Consider the following 27680-nt stretch of genomic DNA (forward strand, 5'->3'; position numbering starts at 1 on the left):
ACTCGACGCCGACCTAACCACCACCACCATCTCCACGCCCTTGCCCTAAAAGCGGGATTTCCCTACACAATCTTCAACAACAGCTGGTCTGGTGGTGTAGTTGGTTATCACGTCAGTCTAACAGCTCGAGAGCCTCACTTCTCTCGTCACTGCCACACTGAAGGTCTCCGGTTCAAGTCCGGGCTAGATCATCGTATGGGCGATTGGTTTAGTGGTATAATGACCGCTTAGCATGCGGTAGGTCCTGGGTTCGATTCCCAGATCGTCCATTCTTTTTGAGAAATTGAGGCCTGGTTGGTGGCGGTGATGATGTGGTTCATGTTTTGAGGTTGTGGTGGGTGGTCTTTGGTGGTGATGCGGAGCGCTGTGTCGATCTTTGGAGGGCCGCTTTACGTAGAACAATGATACATGCCCAGGGCGGCCTCTGTTATAAGTTCAAAATTGGTGAATGATTTTCCTTTTCTACATTGAAATCGGATAGAAACATGATTTGTCGTTACAAATTGAGAAGTGTACCTTATTCTGTCAGCGTCGAGGCGAAGTACTACGATGCGTACTAATTTGGTGCCACTGGACACCGAAAGGCTGATTGATGGAGGGGCTGATTGCCGCGGACCCCCCCACATGGAAAATGATCAATACAATGTTTGCACTTACCAAACGACTTTTCCCTGTGTAAACTGGCCCAACGGATGGCCCAACGGATTGCGCCGCGTAAACAAGTCCTCTGTCCAACAAAGAAAAAGTGAATAAACTCGCTACGCTGAATGCTCTGAATAGGTTCCGAGCAAACAACGGTCGAAGCAAGTGAATGGAGAGCTGGGACTGGGAAATAGGGATGAGTCAATCTGGCCTCCAATGAGCAACCACCTATTCCTCATCAGTTCGACTCAGACTGCTTCATCAATCACCACGACACTTGCAATCAAAAAATCATCATCTCTCATCCTTCGAGAACCTCTGAAGCTTAGTGCCGCAAGTCCACCGGTCTTAACAAAAATTTCTTTTTCAATTCCTTTACTGCCCCCAAAGGTCGTACCTAGTACAAACATGGCGACCCCAACTTTGAATGACCCCAAACACCAATTCCCCCGCGTAGGCGTCACAGCCATCATCGAGCGAAATGGCAAGGTTATCGTCGGGAAGCGCATGGGCAGTCACGGTAGCGGTAAGATTTGAAACCCACAGCTCCCATCACTAGAAGACATAGTGATGGCGGCTCCTCCAAACGTTTCCATTTTCCCTCCTACTTTCTGCCGTCCGAGGGACTTTGGCAACCGCTGCCTTGCGCAAGCTGACTGATTCGTGAATGAATAGGCATGCTACAGATGCCAGGAGGCCACCAAGAAAAGGGCGAGCTCCACTTCGAGTGCGCGGTGCGAGAAATCAAAGAGGAGACCGATCTTGATATCAAAGCCATCGAGTACGGGCCTATAACGGAGGATATCTTCGAGAAGGAGGGGAGGCAGTATACTACGGTTCACGTGTGGTGCAAAATGATCGATGAGAGTCAGGAGCCCAAGGTGAGTAAAAGAGCCCCCCGCAGCCCTGCCCTTTTGCTTCCTCGATTGTGTGTGAGCGAGGCTTGAGGCGAGGTGGAGAAATAGCGTGACTGACTCTAGATTGAAATAGTTGATGGAGGAGTATAAGTGTGAAGGATGGGCGTGGATGTCGGCGCAGGACCTGAGGGATTCCGTCCACCGGGGTGAGGCGTTTTTGCCGGTGAAGCATCTTGTGGAACATCAGGGTGGTGCAAACAAGGTTCTTGAGATACTTGAAGAGCGTGCCGAGGCCTACGAGACGGCCGTCAGGCTAGCTGAGCAGGTCAAGCTCGATGAGCAGACTAAGCTTAACGAACAGGCCAAGCTCAATGAGCAGACTAAGCTTGATGAGCAGAGGAGAGGAGAGGAGGCAGACACTGCGCAGTAGAGCGTCTAGAATCTACATTAAACATGAGGGCGGGGAGCTCTCGAGGTCTAGGACGTTGGGAGGTTGTTTTGACGTCATTGAAGCACTGCATTCATATCGTTGGTGAAAAAAGAAAAGAATATAGAAAATACCAGTATTTCTTAAAAAAAAAATTATGATCGCGCAAATTGGCATTGAGTCTGCAAAAGCCAGCAACAAAAGGCGCAACAGAGCCGGGTCTGGCTCCGCGGTGTCATGCATGATTTGCTCCTTCGGACCTCTCGCACTCACCAAAATACCCACAAGAACTTGTATCCGCGGTCCCGCGGTCGGGATGATGATGTTACGTTAAGTCATTAAAAACCTTGTACGGAATAGTCTTTGTAGATCTCACCGGGGGGCGAGAAAAGGGCGCGGAGACGCAATTACGGCTTCGAGATACAAGCTTTGGATGGTTGAAAGGCGGTTAGGCTGGTCCAGAGCCGGGCCATTGGGAACCAAAGTCCCTTTTCAAGCACCTTTCTGCGCTGTTGCGCGTGGCATTCGGGGATGGCTTGGGCCACTGCGGGCGAGAGCTTTTGGAAATGGGTGTTGGGTTGGTTCCCTGAAATGACGGAAAGGCTCGATGACGTTTGAACTCCTGTTGGTTTGCTTGAGTGAGCGATGGATTGATTGCTGGATTCAGCGGCGATGCAGACATAAGATGTTGCCGCCCTCAGGTTTGCAATATCTAGCTCAAAGGAAAAGCAGGGGCTTTGTTCAAAGACTGACAGAGTAGACGCGCAGTGGAAATGGTCAAAGCAGCGAGAGACTCACCTACAGCCCGGCACACCGCTCGCCGAATTTACGATTCGTAGCCCCAAACTTTTAGAATAGAGAAAAAGTTATTCTTTAGAGTTGACTTTTGGCCCCGAAGACGTCCGGAAATACGGACCCCACGGAGTACGGATGGGCGACAGGCGGCCGACCCCTGCCCTCTTCTGACGGAGGCTGCAGCCGAGATTTGTCAATTCGAAATTTGGCTGTTACGGAGGGCCGGGGCTGAAATCCTTCTGCCTGGAGGATTTGCTTCAAGCCTTCCAGGTGGCTCCATCTTCGACACTACGTCAACTCCATGCCGTAGGAGCCTTCTGAGTGGGAAGTGAGGAGACGCTTCTTCGTATTAGCGTTGTTGGCTGTTGCCTGGAGAGAATAAGTATATGTCGACATCTGTTCAAGCGTGTCGGATGTGAACTCCGTGAGACGGGGGAGTTGCTTGGGTGTACACGGGGTCCGGGGTCACCTTCCATCGCTCAGGTTTGTCGCGTGGTTTTTGAGGGATTGTATCCTGAGTCTTCTTGCCTGATTACAAATTCTTCGTTGCTGGCATTCGAAGAGCACCACTCTTCCCATGGCACTGGTATCAAGCATCAACACGCTCCCGATCTACTGGATCGAAGTAGGTCTCGTTGGCCGCGAGCAACTCGGCCTGGAAACTGGCGATGAGACTCTGTAATCTGCTGTGATTGACCAGTTTGCCGCGCAGACTGCGTTGGCAGCCGGGCCCAAAAGGCCGTCTATAGCGTGTGCCTCAAGCGGCAATTCAACAGTGATCAGTGGCTTAGACCAGGCCAAGGCCCCCCCTAAAGAACTGAAGAGCATGAGCTTGGCGGCTACCGTTACATCTTCCTGCTCGAGTCTGGGACGGTCCTGCAGCCCTGATACGAGTCTATTGAGAATATCAGTTAATGAGGCCGCTCCAAACGCAGGGCTTGGTGGTGGGGTGCCATTGGCAGCTCAGCTCTGCGACTCTGTCAGTGAGAGACAGAGAGAGAGGCAGAGTTTCAAATCTCACTTGCATCTCGCCGGCCCTGTCATCTCAACCTCCCATGTGCACGGCCATCGGCCGCTGGCAGAGATATGTGACCGCCGTAATGAGCTGCCTACCACCTACCAGGCACAAGATCCTCTTCTCGTGGCCCTGACGCACCCCCCTGGTTAGCGGACGCAACAGCGCCAAGGATCATGGCCTTGTCCATTGGACACCATCCCGTTGCCTACGAGCATGATGGGGGCACCCATTCTCCGTATAACTTGCGGCTTTCGATGCTGCTATTCCCTTTGGGGAAGTGTCTTTCGAGATGGAGCGCCCATGTCGAGGAAAGAGAAAACCAAAGTCCCCATTATCAAGCCCAAGAGCGTTAACGATGCTGCCCGCTCGTAGCGGGACGGGCAAGGGTGAGGAACATGACTTGGGTCTTGCTTTTCCCCAACAGGTCGATCATTCATCACGGAGCCTTGTAGGACCGCTTGTCTTGTGCGTCTCCCCTGCTCTTGAAGGTTGGTGAAGGTCCTGAAGGATGGGCCGGGCCTTAAATCATCTGCTTGCTGCTGGCACTCCTCTTCTGGGTGTTGTAAATGTATATCTTGGCTGCCACCACTCCAAACCGGCTCGCGATGTGGTCCCTTAGAATTTCTGCCTTTTGAGTTCATGCCCTTTCGTTATTTGGTCACGGTCACTTTGACTTTGTTCCTCTCGTTCGGTACTATATTCCTGAAGCGTCCTTCCATCGAGTCGATTAGCGGTTGGACATCAGCGAGGCGTTGTCACATAATTCGAATCAACAATGCCATCAAGTTCACCGGAAAGACACCTGGTCGCGCCGGACAACAGCAACATCGCTTCCAGACAAGCATCCCAAGACTCGGACCGCGAAGTAAAATACCAAACAGGACTGATGCCCGCCGAATATGCGGGCCTCGAGGTGGCCTCGCCCTCACCGGGCATGAAATACTACCAGCCTACGCCGGGAGCCGCCCCTGAGTCGGTACCGGCACCGGCCCCGGGCGGATACGCGCCATACCAAGATCAGCACACCGGGTACGAAAGCCACCAGTACCCCGCACACTCCACGGCCGCCGGAACGGCTTACGGCGGTAGCCAGGCGGGGATGCCGCCAAAGAAGAACAAGAGGATATGGGGCATCCCAGTGGCAACGTTTTGGGTGGCTATTGTCGCGTTGGTGTTCTTTCTCGGGACGATTGGCGCGTCTGCTGCGGCGGGAACGATTGCCCAGGCGCATGCGGCGTATGTGCAGACGTGCGAGGCGTGAGTGAACACAACCATCCAAATTTGAAAAGGCAAAAGAGACTGACACCTGAGCAGCAAACTCGAGAAATCTTCGTCACCATCAGCGTGCGCTTCAAGCGGATCGTCAGCGGCATCCGCATCCGCATCGGCCTCTGGAGCCTCTGCGCTCTCAGCATCAGCCTCGGTAACAGCATCGTCCGCTTCCTCCACTTCAACCTCACTCGCCTACATCCCGCTCCCAGGCCAAGCCTCCTCGATCCTGGGCGAAGCGACGACAAATTGCCCAGACCTCAGCTCAGAAAACAAGACGTACACGGTGCCGAACTCGAATCTGCGCTTCGTGCGTGAGTGCGGCAATAATTATCCGATGAACGACCTGGGCCACATCCCGCTGACGAGGATGGAGGACTGCATGAACCTGTGCGCGGCGCTCGCTGTCACGACGCAGAGCGCTGATGGGCCGTGTGTGGGTGTGGCGTGGGTTACGGCGGGGAAGCAGGGGACGGATGAGAATTATTGCTGGTTGAAGAGTGCCAAGGGGGCGCCGGATCCGAAGGCGAATATTGAGGCTGCGTGGCTTGTGAGGACGTGAGAGAGTTGTGAGTGAAGTGTGAGGTGGGGGGTAAATGAAGTGAGGGCGGAGTGAGATGAGTGAGCTAGGTGGAATGAGTGAAATGAGATGAGGATGAGACGAGATGGGACGCCTCGGGATAGCGTTGACGTCTGCATATCTTATTACTACGATTGTCATGTTCAAGTTTGTTCACCACTCACGAGATGATGTGAATTCTTGAGGACCTACTCCGACCCTTTCATGGAGTGCAGTTCAAACAACTACTTCACGATGAGTAGAGAGCACGACAAACAAGGCTGGCGAGATTGCCATGCTTCCCTCCACTTCACTTGCCGAGAAATCGAGATCGACTCGGTCCCTGTGAATTGGTCCACAACAGCAAAGGGCTTCAGCAGACCATTTTTCGCTACTGTATCAGAAGTTGCCTTTCAAGACAACGTCAACGACTGGTTGTGGCTCCAACAGAACCCTAGAACGCGAGTAGCGGTGGCGCTCGTGACCTCAGAGTTGATCAGGGTATCTGTGCAAAGTAGTCTCATCAACCCCCCAGAGCTCAAGGGAAGGTGGGAGCCTAGCGAGAACTTCAACGGACAAGTCCCAGCCGTATTCGAGTTTTACGGGGTACTAGAAAGGCGGAGTGCCGACATGGAGTTTGACGACTCGGGGTTTTGTGAAGCAGAGACACGTGTGTGGAGGTCAAGGGCTACACGAGACAAAGCAGCTTTCGACTGGAAGAACAGAATAGTTGACGAGGAAAAGCAAGGGGCCAGTGTAGAGCCAAGTGCTGAATTCGCGTCGTGCAGGTATGGTTGGGATAGGCCTTGGGACAAACCGTTATGGTGAGCATTGGAACCACAAGGCAGCGGAATCAACTTCTATTAGCTAGACCCTATGTAAGTATCAGACTTTTAGTGCCGTACTCAGGAACGAGTAGTGTTTTCCGGCAGCAACGTTAACTTGTGATGCCTACTTTACGTATGTGCCAGTAGGAAGGAATCTTGCTCCTCGGCTAAACGCAGCCGGATACTTACTGTGATGCACGCCTTTGCTCGTGAATCAGGATTTCAGGGTAGAGGCATGTCGTCGGAATGATATTAATCTTCCTGAGCGTTTTTGCTGACACGATCAAGAAGGGGCTGGAAAGCTGAAGGGGCATAGGTACTCGGAAGCTCGCTGTAGAAATCTACTAACGCCGTCACCATCAATACCGGCATCAGGACCTTGCTGGGTATCTTTAAAGAGGAAAAAATATCAGTCAAGTCTAGTCATGTCGCAGAACCGGGAGTCTATCCAAGAACTCTTAACAGTACTTGATCCGCTCTTGCAATTGAGCTGAGCAGGAAGACCCAACGTTCGAATTCACCTCGTGAGAAGTTCATCACCAGAAATTCCAGAACCTTAAGAGGTATGTGCTTGATTGACCTGCAAATCCTGCAGTTGTACAAGTATTTACAGCTCGAACAGAACCCTTGACTCCGAGACATCCAGTCCGAATCCCAAAGGACCAGTCCAAAAGCGTGATATACAGAGAAGAAGCAGATACACAGACATTGGAGTCCTCGCGACTACGTCAACCCAGCCTCCCTGAATTTTTCTTCACCATGAACAACAACCAACCAATCCTTTAGCAGCCAGATGTCTTGACATCAGTCTGCACGCAGATAGTCGGATCATCAGCCGCATCGCCAGGCTCGCCACCACCAGTGACGCCCTTGGAGTTCTTGCACACCGTAGCACCGCCCAAGACGCAAGCGCCGTTGATCGTGACCTTATCGCCGAGGTTTCCGTTGTAGTGAGCGACCGTCTTGCCGCCATCGACGTAGATGTTGTTGAAAACCGCAGTGCGCGCCGTCTGCGTCTTGCAGTTACCGCACGAGCGCCAGAACTGGCCGACGTTCTTTGCGTAAAAGTCAGAGACCTCGACCGTACCGCCGCCGTTGTGCTGGAAGAGCTTATCGGGGGCGTCGCGGGCGCCGCCACCCTTGACCGTGGAGGTGCCGCCCGTCTGGCGGAAGGTGGCGCCGTCTTCGCAGACCTTGTCCCACCAGCTGTTGCTCACGTGTTAGTATGTGGTATTGGATCAAGAGTTGGAACGCTGTTGGCTTACACATTGACGAGGTTGCAGCTGCCCTGGCACTGAATACCCTCTCCGGCACCGGCTCCAATAATGACGTTGCTGAGGGTGGCGCCGTCCTCCAGGATGAAGGCCGCGTCCTTTTGTCCGCCTTCGCTGCCCGTGCAGGTGCTGGGGACGCGGTCGTACATCTTCATGCCGCCGTCGAAGCTGCCGCTGATGGTCCGCACCGCGGAGAGGTTCTCGGTGCCGGCAGGTGTGGGGAAGGTCTTGACGACGCTGCCGCTGCTGCCGCCGCCCGAACTGCCGCCACCGCCGGGGAGAGTGCCGTTGTTGGCTGTGCTGCCGCCTCCGGTGCTGCCGCCGCCGCCGGAGCTGCCGGATCCTGAGCCACCAGAGCCTGAACCAGAGCCCGAGCCCGAGCCTGAGCCAGAGCCAGAGCCAGAACCAGATCCGGATCCGGAGCCGCTGCCGCCCTTCTTCTTGTCCTTGTTCTTATCCTTGCTCTTGTCCTTGCTCTTGTCCTTCTTCTTATCCTTTGCCTTCTCAGCGCTCGACCCAACGCCAGGGGTATCCTCGCAAGTTCCATTGTCACCCGGGTTCGCGTATCTGATTTCGACTCTCGCGGGACCTTCGACAGGCGCGCCGCGAGGCTGCTGAGGCGCCATGACGGCGCGGGCAAGGTGTCCTACGCCCCCAACGTGTCGGCGGGCCGGCCGCTCGTAGCCATCTGGGTTGATGGGGTTCGCGGCAGCCAGCGCGGCAAGGGAGAAGAGGACCAGCCGGGACGCCATGTTGATGGATGGTCGTCGGTGAAGGAGGTGGTTTTTGGGTGGGAGGGAGGTTGATGTTGTTGATAGTACCAGACTTTGAATGAGAGAGAGAGAAAGAAACAAAAGTAGATACAAACGAGATGAAACAGTGAGAGTATGTAGGGAAAGGTTTTTGAAGGAGGGGAGTGAAGAGAATGTTTGTTTGGGGATGAGAAGCCTGGTGTGGAGAGAAGATCTGCTCACAAAAGGGCGATGAGGAAGGTGGTCTTATATCTTGTCTTGAGGCTCACTAGTACCGGATAGTCAAAGACATTCAAAGCTGCTTATTCATCGCATCAGAGCATGCCCCTGTGCTCTGTACATTGCAAAGTGGTTTAGAATGGAGAAACCTCACCGGTAGCCCACCGAGACATACAAGCCAAGATGTTTGGATATTTTCGATCACCGCCGAGCCCTCTCCACAATCTTGTGTAAATTGATGAGATCGGCAATAGACAACAGCCTCTGCTGTGAGAGATGGGCCAGTACTCTCGGTCTTCTTCTATGCATGTACGGAGGGGACGGACATTTGAGGTAGTCTATCCGTGAGGGTCACAGCTTCATTGCCACAGAGGGAACATGGAGCGGCGGCATCTCTCAACGGCAGGCACAAGAGAATGAAGTGACAGTCACAGGGCAACTCGAGCTGGTCAGTGTTAGCAAAAAGTGTCAAAGTGGAACTCGTTCAGGAACAGCTCTGCAATATAAGTCGTCTGGTATAGATTCGACCGTCCGGGATGGCAGCTCGAGCGGGAGATGATCATAGAGTTCGTCCCGCCTGCGTGGTTAGCACTCAGTCCATCACCTAGTATAATCCAACAGTTCCAACGGTGTGAAAAGAAAGATTAACATAAAGCCAAGGTGGGAGGGCGGAGGCGGGTTGATTACACATCATATGTCAAACTTGCTACTGGTCTGGGCATTTTTGAGTTTGTAGCCCTTTGGGTGGCCGGATGGTCTTGGCCTCTTTGCGATGCTTTTGCTGCTTTTGCTGCTCGTCTCCAAGGTTCATGTCAGGTGAAGACTCGTCGTTCCTGACAGGCTGACAGGTTCTTTCTAGAAGAGGGGAGGGCGTGGCGGGGACCTCTCACAGGTGGTGGGATTTGCTCGATCCAATCTACTTGACTCCTATCCGGTCAAGGGGTAGAGGTCGGGCGAGCCGACTAGTCTACGGATCCCGGTTGCTATCCGTGCGGGGACGACATCTGCCGGGTTTGCTCCAGATTGAGGCAGAGCTCCATACTACCTACCTTACTATACTGCGTGATGTCGTTGAACTGATCCTTCTCTTGTTCGGAGTCTCGGTTGTGCGGAGCCCTCTCTGGGGTTTGCGGGAGGCTCTCTTCTAGTATCCGCCTCGCTGGGCTCAATGCGACCTTATTTTGAGGCTTAAAGAGTTGCCGAGCCAGGCCTATTTTTAACGACAATAGAAAGTTCGATACTGGTCATGTTCGACATCGTTTGTCACCTTATTCGAGAGCACGGAGTCTTCCCGAAGAGTTGTTTGTTTGCCTCATTATTAGAGTTCAATCACGTAGTGTAAAGTAGCAAAACTCTGATTCACGCCCCGAAAGACTTAACTCTCTGGGACCTGATCTGCAACTCAGGGGGGCGATGGTGGGCTGTGAGTCGGAATGGGCAGCAGCCAGCAAAAAAAAAACCGCTGACTTGGTCTTTGTGATAGAGTTCAGGCCGCCAAGAAACGCTTTGCGCGCCAAGACACCACAGACTCATGCAGAAGCCCACGGTGACTCGCGAAAGAACCGCTCACTATGTGCGAGACTCCCACCTCACAAGTCTGAGAAAAATAACGAGACAAACGGCGAAATAAAGTGCAACTGATTCGAGGGGAGACGAGGGTCCATCGCACAGCGGTGCACTTGCGCTTTCGTGTTCGAACTCGCACCAGCGGTTCCCCATAACGGCTTCATGTCCGTAATTTGACAACTGACAACACACTCACATACACACGGTAACTCTCTCATACTTCCCGCGAAAGTTCGAGACTAGAACGACTCTTCCCAATGGGCAATGGCCTTCGGTTTCCCGCTGTGTTTCTGAGCCAGAGAACCGCGGCTGGTGGCTTGTTTGAGGTAGAGTTATAACTATTTTTAAACTTTGATAACAGCAGCTTTGCAACTGCAACCGCAAACCTCACACCACGAATGCAAAGACACATGGCAGTGCTGAAAGTGGAGCAACTCGAGGGACTCCATAGAACATCAGACTGAACGGTGACCCATCAACAACGACTGACATCAGATCAAGACACGGCAGCACGTGGGCGCCCGACTTTGCATCGAAGTGGTAGCATTGCGGGTTCCGAGCATACCGCGCCGCATGTACGATCCCAGACCAGTGTGGTCTTTAGTATCAGGTTAGATATGATACCATTGGCATGTTATGAACGTGCGCCCCGAAAGCCTATGCCGTGTCTGTGAAGCTTGGCCAAGCCAAGAGAAACTGATCAGAGTTTAATGACTGGGAAGAGAGGTCCGTCACTGGTTGATGCTTTGAATAAAACTTTGTTGTGTAGTATTGATTATGAGTACTAAGTAGACAAGTCAAACACGCAGGTATCTGAGGCGACGGGGTCTGCTCTGGCGCCATCTCTCATATTGCTATCGAGACCACCGGATCGATGCTTGTCTGCAATTTGGGTATCATTCGCAACTCCTCGGACCAAGCAAAAATCCCACCCGGCGGAACGAGTCGGCGACCGACTACACCATGTCCTCGCCAGAAGGACGCCGGCCGCCTCTCCAGTGGTGAGATGCCACCGCCTTACGGGGAACACCGACGCCTCGCGCATCCCTACTGCCGGTGGTATACCTTGTCCTGCTAACCATTCTGTCGGGACCAGCTCCCTTTTCTCCGCGTGTTTTACCCCATCCTGCCTTACGGGTGGCTACTGCGCCGCCTTCGCCAATAGCCTCGAGGTTGAATTCCAGAGGCATCTTGCGATGGAGGGGAATATGGTTGAAACGCCAGTCCCAGACGGCAGCGTAGACCATCCTGTACGACGAGAAGGCGAACACGGTCCCGACGATGGCGCCCGCTAGAACGTCGTACCAGTTATGGGACTGGTCGACCGTCAGGGAACCGCCGACTAGGGTGGCGAGGAGGATCGGAGCGTAGGTGAGGACGAGCTTCCACATGGGCGTGTGGTGGTTTGAAAAGACCTTGAGTTTGGCGTTGAGGTAGAGGTACAGAAACACCATGCCCGAGAACATGGCAGTGGTATGCCCCGAGGGGAAGGATTCCATCGCGTTGGAGAGGGTGCCGTCCATCTCCCTGGTGCAGATATCCGACGTCCACATGATGCCTCCGTAGCCCGTGCCGTCGAGGCCCGTGGCGTTGCCGCCCGGCTGGGAGGCCTTGGTGATGTCGGGTTGGCAGACTTCGAGAAAGTTGGGACGCAGGCCGCCGATGAGCCACTTGATCATGACCTGGAAGACGGTGGAGCCGATGACGGAGTAGAGGAGGCCCATGATGCCGTTGTTGATGTCCCAGAAGGAGCGTACCCTGATCTGGCAGAGGAGGATGGAGAGGATGGGCACGCCGATGCCGAGGGCGGTGGCGGCGTGGCTGGGGATGTATTGCGGGATGTGCGGGTATGCGAATTGGGGGTAGACGACCTCGCCATTGTCAAAGGTGACGGGGAACGTTCGGTGTGCTGGCGGGTGGGCTCTGAAGACCTGGAGAGGTGGTGTTAGTTGGATGGCAGAGGTAATACGTCTAAGACGAGGGTTGGCTGTGAGGTAGGGTGCGTACCACTAGGGCAATGACTCCCATGATGATCATGGTGAGGATGTCTAGCCATGTCACCTTGAGCCAGAGCATAAAGGGCGGCCGGTGGGCCATGCTGTAATCGTGTCCACGCCAGCGACTGTTGACCTTTGCGTCCTGGCTACTTTTGCCATGTGTTGGGAGGGTTGCTGTGTCTTGCCGACGACGTGCGAAAGGGTTGAAGCGGGCCATCATAGGAAGCAGGCGATGTTGCTGCGGAGGTCTGAGGATGAGCACTTCCAGGTGTTACTGAAGATCTAGAGGATGAGGCAGGGACGGTGGCGGATCCACCGAGTTGATGATTGGCAATATTGCGATGATGTTCTCTCCAGACTACCCAAATAATTATGAGAAAGAAAGGGAAGCAGTGCTTGTTACTTGGGCTGTGAAGAGCGAAATCGTCAGGTAATATGCCAAGCGCACCTTCGCACCATCACCGCCATCTTCATCATATCTCTTGGCAGCTGCATCACTACAAACAGGCACTCCGTAGTACCTGTAAGAGAGAGACAACACACACAGAGAGCACAGAAACCACACATCGCTAAGAGAGAGCCGAGAGGATGTCGAGAATCCAGGCGCGACGACGCGCTGCCAAGCCGTTCCCCGTGCCTCTTGACGTCACCCAGAGTGCGATGGTGTAACTCTCGACGGGCCAGCCAGCAGCTTGGTGCTCGCCTAAAGTTCAGGGGTCATCTGCAGCCGTCGGAGATTCAAAGCCACTCGAGGCCTGCCAAAAAGGCTTGGCTGATGATGTCCTGGCCCAGCCACAGCAAGAAAAAAGAAAAAAACCAGGCGCATGCCATGGATTTGTGTTGGAATGAGATTGTATCGTCTGGACGGAGATGAGGCGTTTGGAGTTGTGTTCCTTGTATTGCGCTAGCAGACGATGGAGTTTGAATTGAACGGAACATGGTCGACAACTGCATGCGACGTTCGTTCACTCAGTGCCACGACTCCCACAATGCCTTCATGCCTTCGCCAGGGTCTTTGAGGGTGCTATTTGATGTAGGCCGCTAGAAACAGGCAGTTATGCAATGCTGAAAGCTCATTTGCGCCGGATTTGAGCATTTCGAGCCGCGATACCTTTTGCGATATCCCTGTGTGAATGGCTTCCAGCATTCTTCTACCTAGCGATGTGTCCTCTCAGACTCGGCTTTGACACCATTAGAGGATGTCTCGAAGGGGGCGAAGTGCTCCTCCCATTGTTTGAGCAGCACGCATAGCAGAGTCTGGCAAATGTCGGAGAATGAGATGTATTCCGCTTCAGAAGTTCAGATCTTACGCCCCATGTCCCCTTAGGTCTGTGACTGCCTACCTAGTATCCCACTGACTGCTGCTTAACGTCAGCGGAATCGGACCCATAATAATAATACCCGCTTTTACCCCGCATTTCAATCGGTACAGGACGAAACATCATTTACCCCTATGGTTTTTTGACTTCTATCACTACTAAAACCATTATTTCAACTAATATTGCGATATCTTCTAGTGATTCTAATACCTCCGATGTCTCTATAGCTACCGATACCTCTATACGGAGCTATATATTTATTAAGCTCCTTCCCAAAGACCTTAAAGTCGGCTATATTACCAATTATACGCTAGAGAAGTGTTACGGCCAGCTAGTCGTAGTGAGGTTTGTTTGCAGAAGTCGAGGCTGCGGAACTGGTAACAGTATTCGTGGTCGGGGATAGCTTCAGGGAAGCTATGTCTGTAAGTCGTGAGGTAAGGGAAGGCTTCGGTGATCAATCGTAGTCTTAACAAAGAGGTTCTCAGGGAAGATAGCTGAAAGCGATCATAAGATCTGATACGAAATTAATTGCTGAAGAGCTATGGGAAGTCTATCCTAGAGTCCGGCTCGAGTCCATCCTATATACAAGTCCTGGTCCTGAACATATCCTTTGTCAATGATCAGTCCTTCTGATCGGGTGAGCGCTCATTACTTGGCATGAGCGCTCATGGCCCCACCATGGTCGCTTATATCTTATCTTATCATCACGTGACTTGTATCATAGTTCTTCCGTTCCGTGAGAGGGTGCCTAGTGTCCCTTGTCTCCTGCATATATGGTGCGTTGTAACCGCCGCGAGCCTGCGGGGCAGGCCCTGTTCTGGGTCATGCATGTTGGGTCGTAACATCCTGTTCGCCTTAGTTACTCCTATTATAGTAATATAATAATATTACGATCCCGCTAGGCTCTAGGCGAGATATCTAGTAATAACCTTAAAAAGCTACAAAGGTATACTCGAAAAGGCTACTTAGATTATAATAGATTATTATATACCGACCGAGATTGCTAGTACCTTTAGCATAACCTAAATATATAGACAATATAAGTACCTTAAAACGTGCCTAATTATTGGCTGATACAGATGAGCCTGTATGCCCTTATTGGTTGTACCCCGCACAAGGGCTCCGCTGACGTTAAGCAGCAGTCAATGGGATAAGAGTTTATCTCATCAACTGCGAAGTAGCTTCAGTACAAATATCTTTCTGTTTTTCTGGGATATCTCTAAGCCAAAGTGACTTTTTTAAGTAACACGGAAAATCTGAAATAGAACCGGGTGGTATGACCCTAAACCATTATTGCGTACTTGAAGATAATTTTGCCAGTCCACGATCAATAAGAGAATCAGAGAACTCATACACGGCCGTTTAGGTGGACTGTTTACCAACATTATCTATGAGCTCTAATCCATTCTGCGGCTATAAAGGCCCTCTGCGCGAGCTTTGAGCCCGTGGTTATAGTGCCGCATACTTGTTCTTTGGAAACTTGTTTCGTGGTCATGAGTGTATCCCGTGTGATCATGTGACGATATGGTCGATGCGGATTTACCCGTTATTACTTTGATAGTCTGATCTACCCACAGCGGTTTCTGATTTTCACCCTCGACTTCTTTTGAGATTACTAGTTAAGGAATAAAGGTGGAGAGATCTGTGAGAGGAGTGAAAGAAACGACAACTGTGTGGTGATACTGAGATTGGTAATTAGTAGTGATAGTGAAATGTTGCCATGATAATACTAATAGAAATCAAAGCTCAATGCGTGATGTTTTGAGAAGCTTTTCATTATGCCAACTACTTGGCTAGCTTTTGGCATCACATGCCCGTTGCGCAACTTTACAAATCGAGCCGTGACTTTGCCTGAGCTTTCCCTACTGCACGAGGGAAAACGACAATATCGCACCCACCAGAACCTTCGGGCCGAGTGTTGAAAACCTCGCCTGAACTGTTAAGCGTCAAATCCAACTCCAGCCCCAAGTTTTCCTTGGGAGTAGAATAATGAGCCCAATAGTGCATACCAGCATACGACAGGTTGTGAAGGGGACTGACCAAGGCTTCAAACTGAATCGCATCTCAATTGGATGCCAAAGATGCCATCGTCGTCGTCGCAATGCAATTACAGGGTAATTACATATGTACCAGTGACTTACATGAGCACTATGCATCCACTCAACCCAACCTTACCCCTGACCCGAAGAACCACAACACGACAATGCAACAATACTCAAGAGATCAAAAACTCATCTCCTCCTTGGCAAAAGCCGACCTCTTCATCAAACTCTTCTCATCCTCCCCAGCCTCAAACCTCTTGACCATCTCCTCAGGATCAAACCTCGCCCCCCTCGGGTCATCGCCAAACTCGGCACTCAGCATATACGCAATCGCATCCTCCTTTGTCTCAAAAGCATCCACCTGCGTCTCAACCTTGCCGCCGTCCGGGTCGCGGTAGTACATACTCGTCGACATGCCGTGGTTGACGCACCAGACGGGCTCGATGCCCATGTCCTTGCGGGCCTTGTAGGACTGCAGCAGGTCGCCGAGAGAGTCGAAGGTCAGGGCGAAGTGGTCCACGCCGACGGCGTTGTCTTGGCGCGGGACGGCGGTGGGGTCGTTGAGGATGGCGAGGCGGTGGTGTTCGTGGTCCCAGGTTAGGAAGGTGATGAGGGGGCTTGAGGCGGTGATTTTTGCGTTGAGGAAGGTTTGGTAGAAGGAGATGAGTTTGTCGGGGTTGGCGGTGCGGAGGACGAGGTGGGCTAGTTCGGAGGGTTTGCAGATTCCGGTGGAGGCTGTTATCGCCATGTTGTATTTCTTTGCTGTGAAGATATGTGCAAAGTCGAAAGTTGAGGTGGAGATGAGGTGGTGGTGATGTGCGGGACTGGTGGTGATCTGGGGGTGGATGATCTGGGGAAAGGGGATGCAAGATGTGGTGTGGGGTAGCTCGATATTTAGATGCTGACCGGGAGTCCAAGAAACATCGGCAGGTGGTTGTGAATCGTCATAACTTTGTGGAACATGATCAGTCTCGTGGCCCTCTCAGTATGGCTCCATGGCTGCTTACGAAAAGCAAGTCCGAGTGGCTTGTTGCGTCCAATATTGGGCGTGACGCCCATGGATCCGGGAGAGCGCCAATTCCGAGTTTTGGCGTCAAGGCCGTGGCCGTTGAACGAGTCGGGTGGATGAGGAGCCGGGCCGGACGTCCGCCCGTAGTCGTACAGCATCCTGTGAACCAATGAGATTGTGTCAAATGTGCTATGTCCTCTTCTTGTGACTCGGGGCGTTTTCTAAATGATGGGATGCTTTTGGGACCAAGGTTGGGAGGGGACGTCGGGACCGAGCGCGCATCTCAGCGGTGAATGGGGCCTCGACTGTCCGTCAGCACATGGCGGTGTGAGGAGAAACAAGACGTGGCGCTTCGAAAATTTTGCGGTGAAGATTGATGTTAGTTTTGGGACGACTTGCTACTGTAAATCAAGTCTAGATTCTGTCCGATAACGATGCAACTGCGATATTGCTGTGAACCTTTGGCGGAGGTGAAGAGGGGAAGTTTACGAGGGAGTCGCGGACTCGCGGTGTCTTGTGCCGAGAAGACTGCATCCACCTCCCTGGGACCTGTCAAATGCTGGCCACTGGGGTGCCTTCGGTCAGCTCAGGGACTTGGTGGTGGGACCGGCGAGAGCCACTGCCGGCGCCGGGGGCATCTTGTAGCGGACCCGCCCCGCCGCACGGGGGAAGAAAGCCGACCGCAGAGCGCAGAAGCCCGGCGCCCATTGCCCAGCGCCCATTGCCCAGCGCCCGTCGACTTCATACAGTGCACCCTATCAACGTGAAGATGTCAAAGTCTCTGCATCGTAAATGGCAATACATGGAGAAAAAAGGAAAAAATAAAACTATTGCCTTGTAGTTCGCCATAGAAGGCAAGGACCAGTCTCGAAGCTTGCCCTTCACTATTACAACCTGAATCCTCTCACCCAATTCGGGTTCTCTCGCAGAAACACGACCATGGCGCTCGAGCTCATCATCAGCAAGGTGCTGGATGGGTGGCGTGCTACCACGCGGAACAAGAAGTGGAAGACGAGCATTCTGGGCCTTGACATCAGCTGTGCCTTATACCTGTTGATAGTTGTGAGGGGATCGTGTCGTTCGTTGGTGGTGATGTCGACCGTCGTAAGTCTCAGTACGCCGGCTTTTGATCATGCTCATACTGACAGCTGCCCAAAGCTCGTCATCAACATCCTGATACAGGAGACGTGATCCATTTTGGGTATTGTTTAGAGTGGTTGGAAGGATGGTCTGTCATTTCCAGGCATGGTATGTTCACTTCATATCTCGTTTTGAAACAATTGTTCCGTTAGCTAACACCATTCCCCCTTGCAGTTCACAATTCCTCAGATTAAGTACTTGGCAGTTGATGCCATAGAGGTGTCATTCTGTCTAAGTTTTCTTCATCTTGAGGCCATTGAGGGTAAGTCCAAGTACTTTGGGGCCTGTGCCCTGTCCATTCTCGATGCTGACCAGTGGCAGTTGATTGTGAAGAACCTGGATGATGAAGAGCTTCTTCAACTGTCCCGAGATCTCAAAGTTTATCTCAAAACATAGTGTTTAACAGCAATTGGTAGATGCTGCAATAGTGTGATTATTCGATATGCAATTTTGTTGGGGAGGGGGGGGTTGCCCCTTAATTAGAGAGGCAGGGAGGCGCAGAGTTACAAAATATGACTACTACATATTGCCGGAAACTGAGTGCCAAACTCGATGATGTAAAGACTGCAATGTTTTATCGAATGATCACTGGAGCGATTGTGACAACCTGAGCGCCCACCAGACCCTAGTACCCGACCTTGACAACATCAAGGTTGTGCTTTGACTGCCTTAATTGACTCAAGTGTTGAATCTTAATTATCTTGCTTGGCCACCTTGATGGAAAGCCTCATGCACTTGTTCCACGTTTGGCGTGAACCTTCGGCGGCCTCACTGGCAATTAGCCGTGGATGACTCAGATTTTCCCCGATAGTTTGGGTCCCTCCTCTGATCTGCCAATCTATAAGAACCCCGCCACAACCCGCACTTTTTCTCGACTCTCTGTGACACCCTATCCACCACCAAAGTTCTGTCAAATAATACGGCATACACAGAACTGGAGTCATCGCGACGTTCTATTTTGGTTCATGGAGTCTGTTCGGAAATTGAATCCAAGATTCCCTCCCTTGTGTTGTTGTTGTTGTTGTTGTTCTATTTAACGCCATGGCGGCAAGGGCGCAGCCGCCCTTGCGGCAGACCTCCCGGAGAATATGTGGCGTGAAGGGTCGCAGGCTCTAGCTATATACTATATAGTATACGCCGTATCCTGACGTCCTCCAAGTCTTGCTCGTGAGCTACTATGTGTTCTATCCATCCCTAGTTCCCACTGGTGCCCTAGTTCCGTTATAACCATCTGGTTTCTTAATCCCCCAAGGCTAGTGTAGAGTCTTACGGAGTGGGATGTCACGGAGTTCGAGAAAACCACGTTTTACTCCCTTAAAGCTTAGTTGGCTTAAGACGACGCGCCCTGAAAATTACCTTCCGATCGTGTCGTGCTTCATCGTCGAGAGGACGGGCGGTATAATTTCATGATAGTAGTTTCACTCGGCAATGGCTGAAATCAGGGATCCTCGTGGAGACGTCAACTGAACAACACCTGATTAATTACACACACGTGCTAACTACAAAAGTACTACTCCCATTAATATCGACTCACGGAGATCGACCCACGCGGCTGACCTTCATCATCCTCCGACCACCAAAACTCAGTCTTCTTTTGAATACCTGGCTCTAGTGGAATGTCACTATCCGAGCTCCTCGTCTCCGAACCTCTCCGACGAGGTGACCCAATCATCGTCGAAGGCACTTCGAAGCGGTCCCCTCGGAGTTTGCTATTGAGATATCCCGACTCCAAGGGGTTAGATCTTCCCGTCGACCCCGGAAGAGTCTGTTGCGCTTTGCCATTGCTGAAGAAGTGGACGTAGATGGACCTTGAGAGAGCGAGGTTTGCGGCGATAATACCCAGGAAGAGTTCGAGGTTCGACCAGATTGCGGCGATGCAGTATGCCCCTGTAAGGTGTTAGTTGTCAGTCTTCCATTGCTTTGGTGGGTTCCGTTGAAGGTGGGGGGAGGTTGGACGCACAGCTCAGGTCGGAGGTGGAATCTCCCAGTGACGCCGCTCTAGCGACGCCGAACCCGGTCGTTCTAGAAAGAGGGATTGTTAGGCGATGTGGTGTCTTTCAAAGTCACTGACAGACGCGTAACAGAAACTCACGCAAGGCCGAGTCCCATCAAACAAGAGACTGATGTCTTTGTCCGCCGAGGGATCTTGACATTCCAAATTACCACAAGGGGAAGTAGAGAGCATATGAGGTCCGTCAAGACCGAGTATGCTATTGACCTGCATCAGCAATCAAACACTGCTGCATCGATGATACCTCCATCTTACCAATCGTCGCGTAGATGAAGTAAATCCGAATGTGAGTTGGCCAGCACACAGCTGACTTGCCCCTCCAGAAGCCAATGGGCTGACACTCGGCTATGAGAATGATCACGACCCCGAAATTCGTAATGAGCACACCAGCCATAATGGCGTACAGCAGGCGCTTCAGCGTCTTGGTATCTTTGATACGAAGGATCAGAAGGCAGATGGAGACCTTCAAAAACGCCACGGAGATAAAGAGCAGCATCTGGCCCCACCAGCCGTACATGTTGATCATCATGTAGTCGTGGTCGCTGAGATAGACTCGATGTCTTCCGTTTCCGTGCTTCCATTGCAAGACGACAAAGGCAAATCGTATAATTGCCGTTGCTCCTGCGAGAGCGATGGTCAAGTCGTCCCAGCCGAGCTTTCGGTTCGCTGCTCGGACCCATAGTCGGAGGCTTGTTGTGATGACGAGGAAGATTGTCAGGACGAGGGCGAGAGAGAAGGAGACTGGACCGGCGTCCTCGTTCGGCGGGGGTGAATCATCTCGGGGGAGTGGGTTCATCGTCGTAGCTGCTATTTGGAGCAGTCCGTTGGCGGGAGTGGTGTCGTCGAGATCAGTTCCGAGATCAATGGCACGCCGTTGTGGCGTCTCCGAGAACGCACATGACGGAGGAAGACGCTTCCATCTCAGCAATGGCCAGATGGCAGTGATATAAGATAGTTCTATCGGGCCATACCCTTGTTCTGTTTGAGCATTTTGTCTCAAACAAGTCCGCCGCAGAACCCATCAGACAATTCGTCCACATAGCTCAGACAGACTGCAAAATTCTGTGGCGCCCGGGTGGTGGCTGTTCGGATTCCCCCCCAGATATTGCGTTACCACTCGGCCGGCAATGTGACTCAGGCACGCAGAATCGACATTAGACTTCCCGTGCCTGCTCCTGTGAATACAAAGGGGTGGCAGCACGAGAGCCGTCCGGAATGCGGAACCTGCTCCGCTGCCGTGCAGGTTCGGCTTCTCAAGACATGGGAGTCAAGGGAGTGGTATGCGCGGCTTTTGATTACACCCTGGCTTCCGTCTCTTTGGGTTTATGACTCGCATCTCCACAGTTTTGTCTGGGCATTATTTGAGAGAAAACAACGAGATCGCAACGTTCGGAGCATCAGAGACAAGTTGACCTTGTGAGAGACAACCTTTTTTTAGGGACTAGAGTCATGCCATTGTTGTGGTTGAAGTTGCTGATATATCTCGAAGTCCATCAGTGTGCTCGGTAGGAAATGTGCATCAAGTCCCAGCCATGGACCGGTGTAAAATATTGTGGAAGAATACCGTAGTGAGAGGCCAACTATTAATGTTCCTCCGAACTCCCACAAAAGTATCGCCAAAGGTGGCCTGATTCGGTGTTAAATCACTAAGCCCTGATTTCAGTCAGCTTGCGATAGCGAGCTCTTACTGGGCTGTGATATACAGGGTCCCACGCACTCTCGGTACTGTCCAAATCAACGGTTCAGTCCGTGTCTATCAACGTCTTAGTAGAGGATATCTTCACCTGTGCTGGGAAACGGTCTCTGAACGGACGTGACAATGCCAATTTCGTGTTTGAGGTCAGTAAAAGCAGGGCGACTCTAGTTCTAGCAGTACATTCGTACGATACCGTTGAAGTCTGTGTGTTGGAACAGCAAAGGCTGATAAGGAGTAATAGGCAGGTACCATGGGCTGGCTGGCACCTGCCCTGGGCGAAGTGGGACAACTGGCTTAGTCATCACGGCCGGATAAAGGTGGGACAACCACCCAGGCCGTCACTACCTACTTCGACCGACTGCTGCCTACAATGTAAGATAGAACAGGAAGAAGAACAAGCAATAGGATCACCAACAGACGAGTGATAATTGCTACCACTATTTGTCGTATACGACCCCGTGGAACCAACACTGTGAATAATCCAGTCTCTTCAATTGCCAGAGATACTTGCCATCTTTCGTCTTGGATTATTACTTTATGGATAGAGTCTTCAGTCAAGCCAAGCAACCCCCTTACCACGCCATCTTGGCGCCTCTTTCGTACACCCATATGATCCCTGTCCTCGTAAGCGAACACTAGGCTAGCAGATTCGTATTGGAATGGGCGGTGGGCACGACCGGGGTAAACTGCCGAATCCTTGCTGCGAAGTCCGAGGAACCCCGCCCATCTCCCAACAACTAGCAGCAGCTATCCTTACAGAGCCAGGGCGTCAAGACGATGCAGATTCAACGGTTCATGGTACTCTGCGGACCAGCTAAGTAAAACAAGGTTGCCTACGCCATTCAACATCTGTCCGGGGGTTCTTTAGCGTTGGACACTCAGCTGTTTTCACCCCGGCCAGGGCGTGAATACCTAGACCCTTTACTTTGGAAGCTACCCACGTTTTCTCGGGTGGTTCATCTAATCGTCTTCAATGCCGCGCTGCGTGTGCAAGGGCTGTCATTACCCGTCATCCAGAACGCCCGATCTTGGTATGCCCTGGCTCCATTCATTCGATGGGTCGGTACGAAAGCTAATAACAATTTAGATTATTTTATCGCGCGTTTTGCGAAGCTGCATCAGGTTTCAGGGGCCCCTAGGTCCTCTTATACAAAAGGTTCACGGAATCTTGATCCGAAGCGTCCGTCGAGCGTTCAAGCCCTCGCGTAAGACTGACTCGAGAGGAGTTCCAACTTCCAAGTGGTGTCGGGCGTCCTGATCGCCATCGAGACACATACTCCCAGCGACGTTCGTGCCACCGTCCGGTCCGTAAAAGTATACCTATTCCAGCCCTATCCGCAAACCAAGCCTGCATGTTCGCGTGGCTCGCTTGATTTAGATCAAACACTGACCTTGTGCAAAGGTACCTCGCACGAAGATCGCTATATCTCGAAATGTTACCTGTCCCCTCGGTCCTGGCCCTGCTTGTCGCAGCGGCGTCAGCGGCTCCTGGTCAGCCAACTGACAAGGCCTTTGACTATGTTCGTGCTCTATGACCGCTTATACCCGGCCCGACACATGATGTCAATCAACTAATGTCTACATAGATTGTTGTCGGCGGAGGTACCGCTGGGATTGCTTTATCGACCCGTCTTAGTCAGGGGCTGCAGAATGCAACAGTCCTTGTCATCGAAGCAGGTCCAGCAGGTCTCGGTGACGAGCGCATTGAGATCCCGGGTCGGAGAGGCTCGACCTTTGGTAGCAAGTACGACTGGAATCTCACGACTGTGCCGCAAGAGGGATCCAATGGCCGCGTCTGGGTTCAGACAAGAGGGCACGTCTTGGGTGGGAGCTCTGCACTCAACCTCTTCTCATATGACAGGGCGTCTGCTCACGAATACGACGGATGGGAAGAGCTTGGTAGCCCAGGGTGGAACTGGGACTCGATGCGGTCTGCCATGATGAAGTCTGAGAATTTCACCTCGGCCAACACCCAGTACTACACTGGGAGCGAGGGCGTTGGCGATTCCGGACCTATCAAGGCTCTGATCAACCGGCTTATCCCCGAGCACCAAGCCCCATTGTTCCCGGTCATGAACAGCCTGGGGATCGAAACGAACCTCGAATCCTTGAACGGTGACGTTCTGGGTGTTCTGTACTCGCCCAACAGCATCGAGCCGACCCACTACAACCGATCCTACAGCGCGAACTCCTACCTACCCTTGGCCGGTGCGAACCACTTTGTTCTTACAGAGTCAAAGGTTGCCAAAGTCAATCTCAAGACCACCTGCCACGGTAGTCAGCGTGCTACTGGGGTAACTCTTGTCGACGGAACCGTCCTAGCCGCACGTCGCGAGGTCATCGTCTCCGGTGGGGGTCTACTCAGCCCTTCTATCCTTGAGAACTCCGGCATCGGCAAGGCGGATATTCTCTCTGCTGCTGGTATCGAGCAGATCATTGATCTTCCAGGAGTAGGTGAGAATCTCCAGGATCACATTCGCATCCAGAGTTCGTACGAGCTGAAGAGCAACTACACTGGATACGACCGTCTCAAGTATGACACAGCCTATGCAGCCGAGCAGCTCCAGCTCTGGCGTGAAGGCAAGACTTCGATGTATGGATACTCTGGTAGCGGATACACGTTTACCAACTGGAACCAAGCTCTTGGTGGCGAGGGTGAGGCAGAGCTTACTGCTCTTGCTCAGACGGCGATCGGCGACAGCGACAACTCAATCGAGAAGAAGAAAATTCAATGGCTCAACGATACGACGATACCTCAATTGGAGATACTGTTCAGCGACGGATATACTGGCGTCAAGGGATATCCCACTCCAGGGAGCCCAGGTTACGGCAAGGACTACTTCACGCTCATCGCTGCCATCATGCACCCCTTGAGCCGTGGAAATGTCCATATCAACCCTACCAACCCCTTGGGACCGCCTCTCATTGATCCAAACTACCTTTCCAACGAGTACGACTTGCAAGCAGCCATCCAAGCCATCAAGAAATGTCGGCAAGTTGCTCTGACAGAGCCTCTCAGATCCACGTGGGTTTCGGAGTACGAGCCAGGCTTGAACACCACGACAGACGCGCAGTGGCGAGACTTTGCTCTCAAGACTACCTTGTCCATCTATCACCCAGTGGGCTCCTGCGCAATGCTTCCGAAGGAAGACGGAGGCGTCGTCGACCCGTCACTCAAGGTCTACGGAACCGAGAACCTCAGAGTCGTGGACGCAAGCATCATGCCCGTTCTCATCTCAGCTCACATTCAAACCGCGGTATATGGTATTGCAGAAAAAGCTGCCGAAATCATCATTGAGGCTGCAAAGAAGTGATGAGAGATTTTGTTCAGCATTACCGGTCATACTTGACCCAGAACATGCTGAGAAGTACATGTAATGACGCTGATGCACCTAGGTAGTGTGTGATGACTTGCTCTGTTTCGTGTACATACTTTGTGCATTGCTATTCGCAGTCCTTCGTAGTGACAGGATCATCTATGATAAGACATGTTGTCTACTTTCTTGTCGCTGCAAACTCCTTCAGCCAAACTTGTACAAATTCCACCTCGAAGCTCTGAGCCTCTTTGACAGGCAATGGTGGCAGGTCGGCCGTTGTCTCGTTCTTGAAGATGCCGTTCTCGTCCCAGTGATGGACTGCTCCGCCCGTAATGACCAAGTTGGGTTCCTCAGTGGTCGACTCTGGTCGCGGGAGCCCAATCTTGTTGGGAGTCGCAGATCGCCACGGGTCGGATTCGCCATCAATGATAGCTACGCGAGGGTAGCTGAAGTTGTAACCACCGTACTTGTTGATGGCTTCGACGTCGGGTAGTGAGGTGATGTTGAACGCCTTGCGGCAGATGACTGTGGAGTAGTCAATATCAATCAGGCGCGAGATCAAAGGAAGCTGATCCTCTGGGACGCCGGAGCCAGTCTGGAGGTAACCCCATCTAAACGAGAATGTCAGAATTTCGCCACAGAGATTATGAGTTTGACCACTTACTGCGAACAATACTGGTAGGCCCACAGACGCCAGGACGCGCTCAGATCATCCGCGGCATATGCGTCGTCGCTTCCAGGCCCGAAACAGTCATCTTGTGTCTCCGAATCGCACCAGGACGATGTATAGTTGACGTAACCAATGTAGTTCTTGAGTCGAGGAACCAACTCCGTGACTTCTGACTCGTAGCCGCCAATCTCAAGCAGGTAACGAGCACTCGAGTCAAGGCTGTCCGTCGCGGGCCACACGAGCTCGTCAGAGGTCATGTTGCCACAGTAGAGAAGGAAACCGTCGCTGTCAATGGCCGGATCCCAGTTTCGGCCCTGTAGACCTGCGATCCCACCTCCAATCGCGCTCGCAAAGTCAACGCTCGCAGTCACGTTCGGGAGTCCGAAGGCAGTCTTGAGCGTCACAATGTCCTCCTCAGTCGTGTTGCCCTTCTGCATCAAGATGTTGTCCACCATGTGCATCAGCTTCTGTGTCGTCTCAGCGCATCCCTCGGGAGCGAAACGCCTCGCGGCTTCATAATATTCCCAAAAGTCAACCACGGCAGCAGTAACGCCAGAGGAAGAGATGGCGCCCAAAAAGACGTCGGGATACAGCTTGCGCAGGAACGCGACGAATGCCCCGGCATAAGAGCCTCCGTACACGATCCACGGAGTTTCCGGTGCTGTCAGATTTACTTCCGCCAGTTTACCGGGGAAGACAATGTTCTTGGCAAAGTAAGCAGTGTCCGCCAAGGCTTGGTCCGTTGTCAAGAATCGCAGGTTTTCCGTGCTGAAGTCTGGAGTGGGATAGCTGCGGCCGTAGTATCGATGCTCCAAAATCACACCGACTCCGTTGGTTGCCTCCGCCAGGATGGCAACGATTCCCTTTTGCAAGAAAGGCAAGCGGCCCGCGCCACTGGTTTCGCCCGCTGCCAGAGCGATGACAGGACCGCCAGGCTTGTAAAACCGGTCGTCATACCAGTATCGGAGAGGAAAGTTGCCATTCGAGTGCGGCTCGTACATGGAATCATTGTGAAAGTGGTCAATCGGTACTGAAAAGTTGAAGGGCCGGTAAAGAGTGGACGGATCCGGCGCACCGGGGGCGCTGTCGTTGGCGAATAATCGGACGACTTCGGGGCCTGCAGCTCCTTCGGCGGCGGTTCCGAGCTCGGGTTGGAGATGGAACTCCCTCCACATCTGAGCCGGGCTGAGTTGCGGTCCAAGAGCTGCGGTAACTCGGATCAAGCCGAGGAGACCAACTGTCAACCAAGATGGCGCCATCGTGTCGGTTTGGCCTTGAATTCAGAAAGAAGATCAACATGGGCCGAAGGCAGCTGCGGGCCGTACAAACTTCGCGTGAACAAGTCGCGCCCCCGGCCGTATTTGAGCTATCCGTGTCACTGCCGATCATCGCAATCTCTGTCCGTGGGTGCCGCGGCGTCGTACGAGGGGTCCAGGGACTCGATTGCGTCTTTGCGTGACCAAATGCTACCTACCTGATCGGTCCTGGCGTCTTATTCGACGATACGAACTCGTCGTTCAAAATTCGGTGTTCGACCTTCCTGAAAAGCACAAACTTCGATCTGAGATGGGGCCGGCCAAGGCTTGTACCCCGTCTTTTTGGACGTCATGGATTATAAACCCGCTAGGTAGGCTTCAAAGAGGATCTGCAATCAAACGCTAGCTATCATGACAACTTTTCCATCTCAAATAACTCTGCTGTTTTTAGACTTTGGCATGTTTAATTCGACATTAACCAACAAAGCTTGGCTACGCTGCATTTAATTGACAGTATTAATCCGTGCTCGGGACAACGTACACATACGCGATACGTGTTAGTTCCGAGGCGGGTCTAAGAAAGGCCTAAATGAACCGCGCAAGCCCGGTAGAGCTTATTGATCACGTATTCAATGCGGCTGGGTGATTAAACAGTACCTATTGCACACAAATGTTGTTTCCCTTGTGTCCAGAGTCACTGCCAATGTCTCAGCCATGGCGCATGGACTCAATGACGCGAAACTGGTGCATCAGCGCGGATGGTCGCAGCAAGTGGAGGAAGCACAAGTTCCTAATGGTCACTGCTGGAAAAGGTAGTGAAGTCTATGTGTCCAATCAAACGATACACACAATTGTGGCAAATTATCTATCCTAACTTTGAGCTACCTGAAAACGTGTCGCAGAGGCTGTATTCTGGCGATGTTTCTACAATACCTTCGATATCTATTAAGTACTCATAGGTACCTAATCTCATGTGCTGCCCTTCTTCTTCTTCTTTAGACCAAAGAGGGGACAGGTA

The 27680-nt window shown here is 52.3% G+C and overlaps 8 protein-coding genes and 2 non-coding genes across 10 annotated transcripts; 5 read left to right on the forward strand and 5 right to left on the reverse strand.

Moving 5' to 3' along the window:
• Nucleotides 1-85: 85 nt before the first annotated feature.
• BDP81DRAFT_t376 lies at nucleotides 86-191 on the forward strand. The gene has a single exon. It is a non-coding gene; the product is annotated as a tRNA-Val (tRNA).
• Nucleotides 192-197: 6 nt separating this feature from the next.
• On the forward strand, nucleotides 198-269 carry BDP81DRAFT_t377. Its single transcript has one exon. It is a non-coding gene; the product is annotated as a tRNA-Ala (tRNA).
• A 448-nt stretch (nucleotides 270-717) lies between these two features.
• On the forward strand, nucleotides 718-2063 carry BDP81DRAFT_442802 (NUDIX hydrolase domain-like protein). The gene is made up of 3 exons (XM_060591693.1): nucleotides 718-1168; nucleotides 1318-1523; nucleotides 1633-2063. Exons 1-3 carry the CDS (start codon nucleotides 859-861, stop codon nucleotides 1927-1929), a joined length of 813 nt encoding a protein of 270 aa, XP_060437785.1. The 5' UTR covers nucleotides 718-858; the 3' UTR covers nucleotides 1930-2063.
• A 2356-nt stretch (nucleotides 2064-4419) lies between these two features.
• On the forward strand, nucleotides 4420-5777 carry BDP81DRAFT_476777 (uncharacterized protein). The gene is made up of 2 exons (XM_060594794.1): nucleotides 4420-4996; nucleotides 5054-5777. Exons 1-2 carry the CDS (start codon nucleotides 4515-4517, stop codon nucleotides 5568-5570), a joined length of 999 nt encoding a protein of 332 aa, XP_060437786.1. The 5' UTR covers nucleotides 4420-4514; the 3' UTR covers nucleotides 5571-5777.
• Nucleotides 5778-7176: 1399 nt separating this feature from the next.
• Nucleotides 7177-7847, reverse strand: BDP81DRAFT_293046 (pectate lyase; the record flags this gene model as incomplete). The annotated part of the gene is made up of 2 exons (XM_060583082.1): nucleotides 7177-7600; nucleotides 7660-7847. Coding segments are annotated over 2 exons (612 nt in total), but the record flags the coding sequence as incomplete, so codon positions are not given.
• A 3314-nt stretch (nucleotides 7848-11161) lies between these two features.
• BDP81DRAFT_466492 (PAP2 superfamily protein) lies at nucleotides 11162-12419 on the reverse strand (the record flags this gene model as incomplete). The annotated part of the gene is made up of 2 exons (XM_060594399.1): nucleotides 11162-12136; nucleotides 12213-12419. The coding sequence occupies 2 exons, from the start codon at nucleotides 12417-12419 to the stop codon at nucleotides 11162-11164; spliced, it is 1182 nt and encodes a 393-aa protein (XP_060437788.1).
• Nucleotides 12420-15744: 3325 nt separating this feature from the next.
• Nucleotides 15745-16311, reverse strand: BDP81DRAFT_466493 (glyoxalase/Bleomycin resistance protein/Dioxygenase; the record flags this gene model as incomplete). The annotated part of the gene is made up of 1 exon (XM_060594400.1): nucleotides 15745-16311. One exon carries the CDS (start codon nucleotides 16309-16311, stop codon nucleotides 15745-15747), a length of 567 nt encoding a protein of 188 aa, XP_060437789.1.
• Nucleotides 16312-18881: 2570 nt separating this feature from the next.
• BDP81DRAFT_361929 (uncharacterized protein) lies at nucleotides 18882-20943 on the reverse strand. Its single transcript, XM_060586432.1, has 4 exons — nucleotides 19979-20943; nucleotides 19805-19922; nucleotides 19673-19734; nucleotides 18882-19599 (listed from the first exon to the last, which is right to left on the reverse strand). Exons 1-4 carry the CDS (start codon nucleotides 20517-20519, stop codon nucleotides 19232-19234), a joined length of 1089 nt encoding a protein of 362 aa, XP_060437790.1. The 5' UTR covers nucleotides 20520-20943; the 3' UTR covers nucleotides 18882-19231.
• Nucleotides 20944-22370: 1427 nt separating this feature from the next.
• Nucleotides 22371-24812, forward strand: BDP81DRAFT_170856 (choline dehydrogenase). The gene is made up of 4 exons (XM_060582161.1): nucleotides 22371-22450; nucleotides 22507-22733; nucleotides 22822-22939; nucleotides 23006-24812. Exons 3-4 carry the CDS (start codon nucleotides 22853-22855, stop codon nucleotides 24731-24733), a joined length of 1815 nt encoding a protein of 604 aa, XP_060437791.1. The 5' UTR covers nucleotides 22371-22450; nucleotides 22507-22733; nucleotides 22822-22852; the 3' UTR covers nucleotides 24734-24812.
• Nucleotides 24813-26665, reverse strand: BDP81DRAFT_511038 (serine carboxypeptidase S28; the record flags this gene model as incomplete). The annotated part of the gene is made up of 2 exons (XM_060595752.1): nucleotides 24813-25347; nucleotides 25401-26665. 2 exons carry the CDS (start codon nucleotides 26663-26665, stop codon nucleotides 24915-24917), a joined length of 1698 nt encoding a protein of 565 aa, XP_060437792.1. The 3' UTR covers nucleotides 24813-24914.
• Nucleotides 26666-27680: the final 1015 nt, after the last annotated feature.

The sequence above is a fragment of the Colletotrichum phormii genome (genome assembly GCF_030913505.1).
Source record: "Colletotrichum phormii strain CBS 102054 chromosome Unknown BDP81scaffold_43, whole genome shotgun sequence".
NCBI lineage: Eukaryota > Fungi > Ascomycota > Sordariomycetes > Glomerellales > Glomerellaceae > Colletotrichum > Colletotrichum phormii.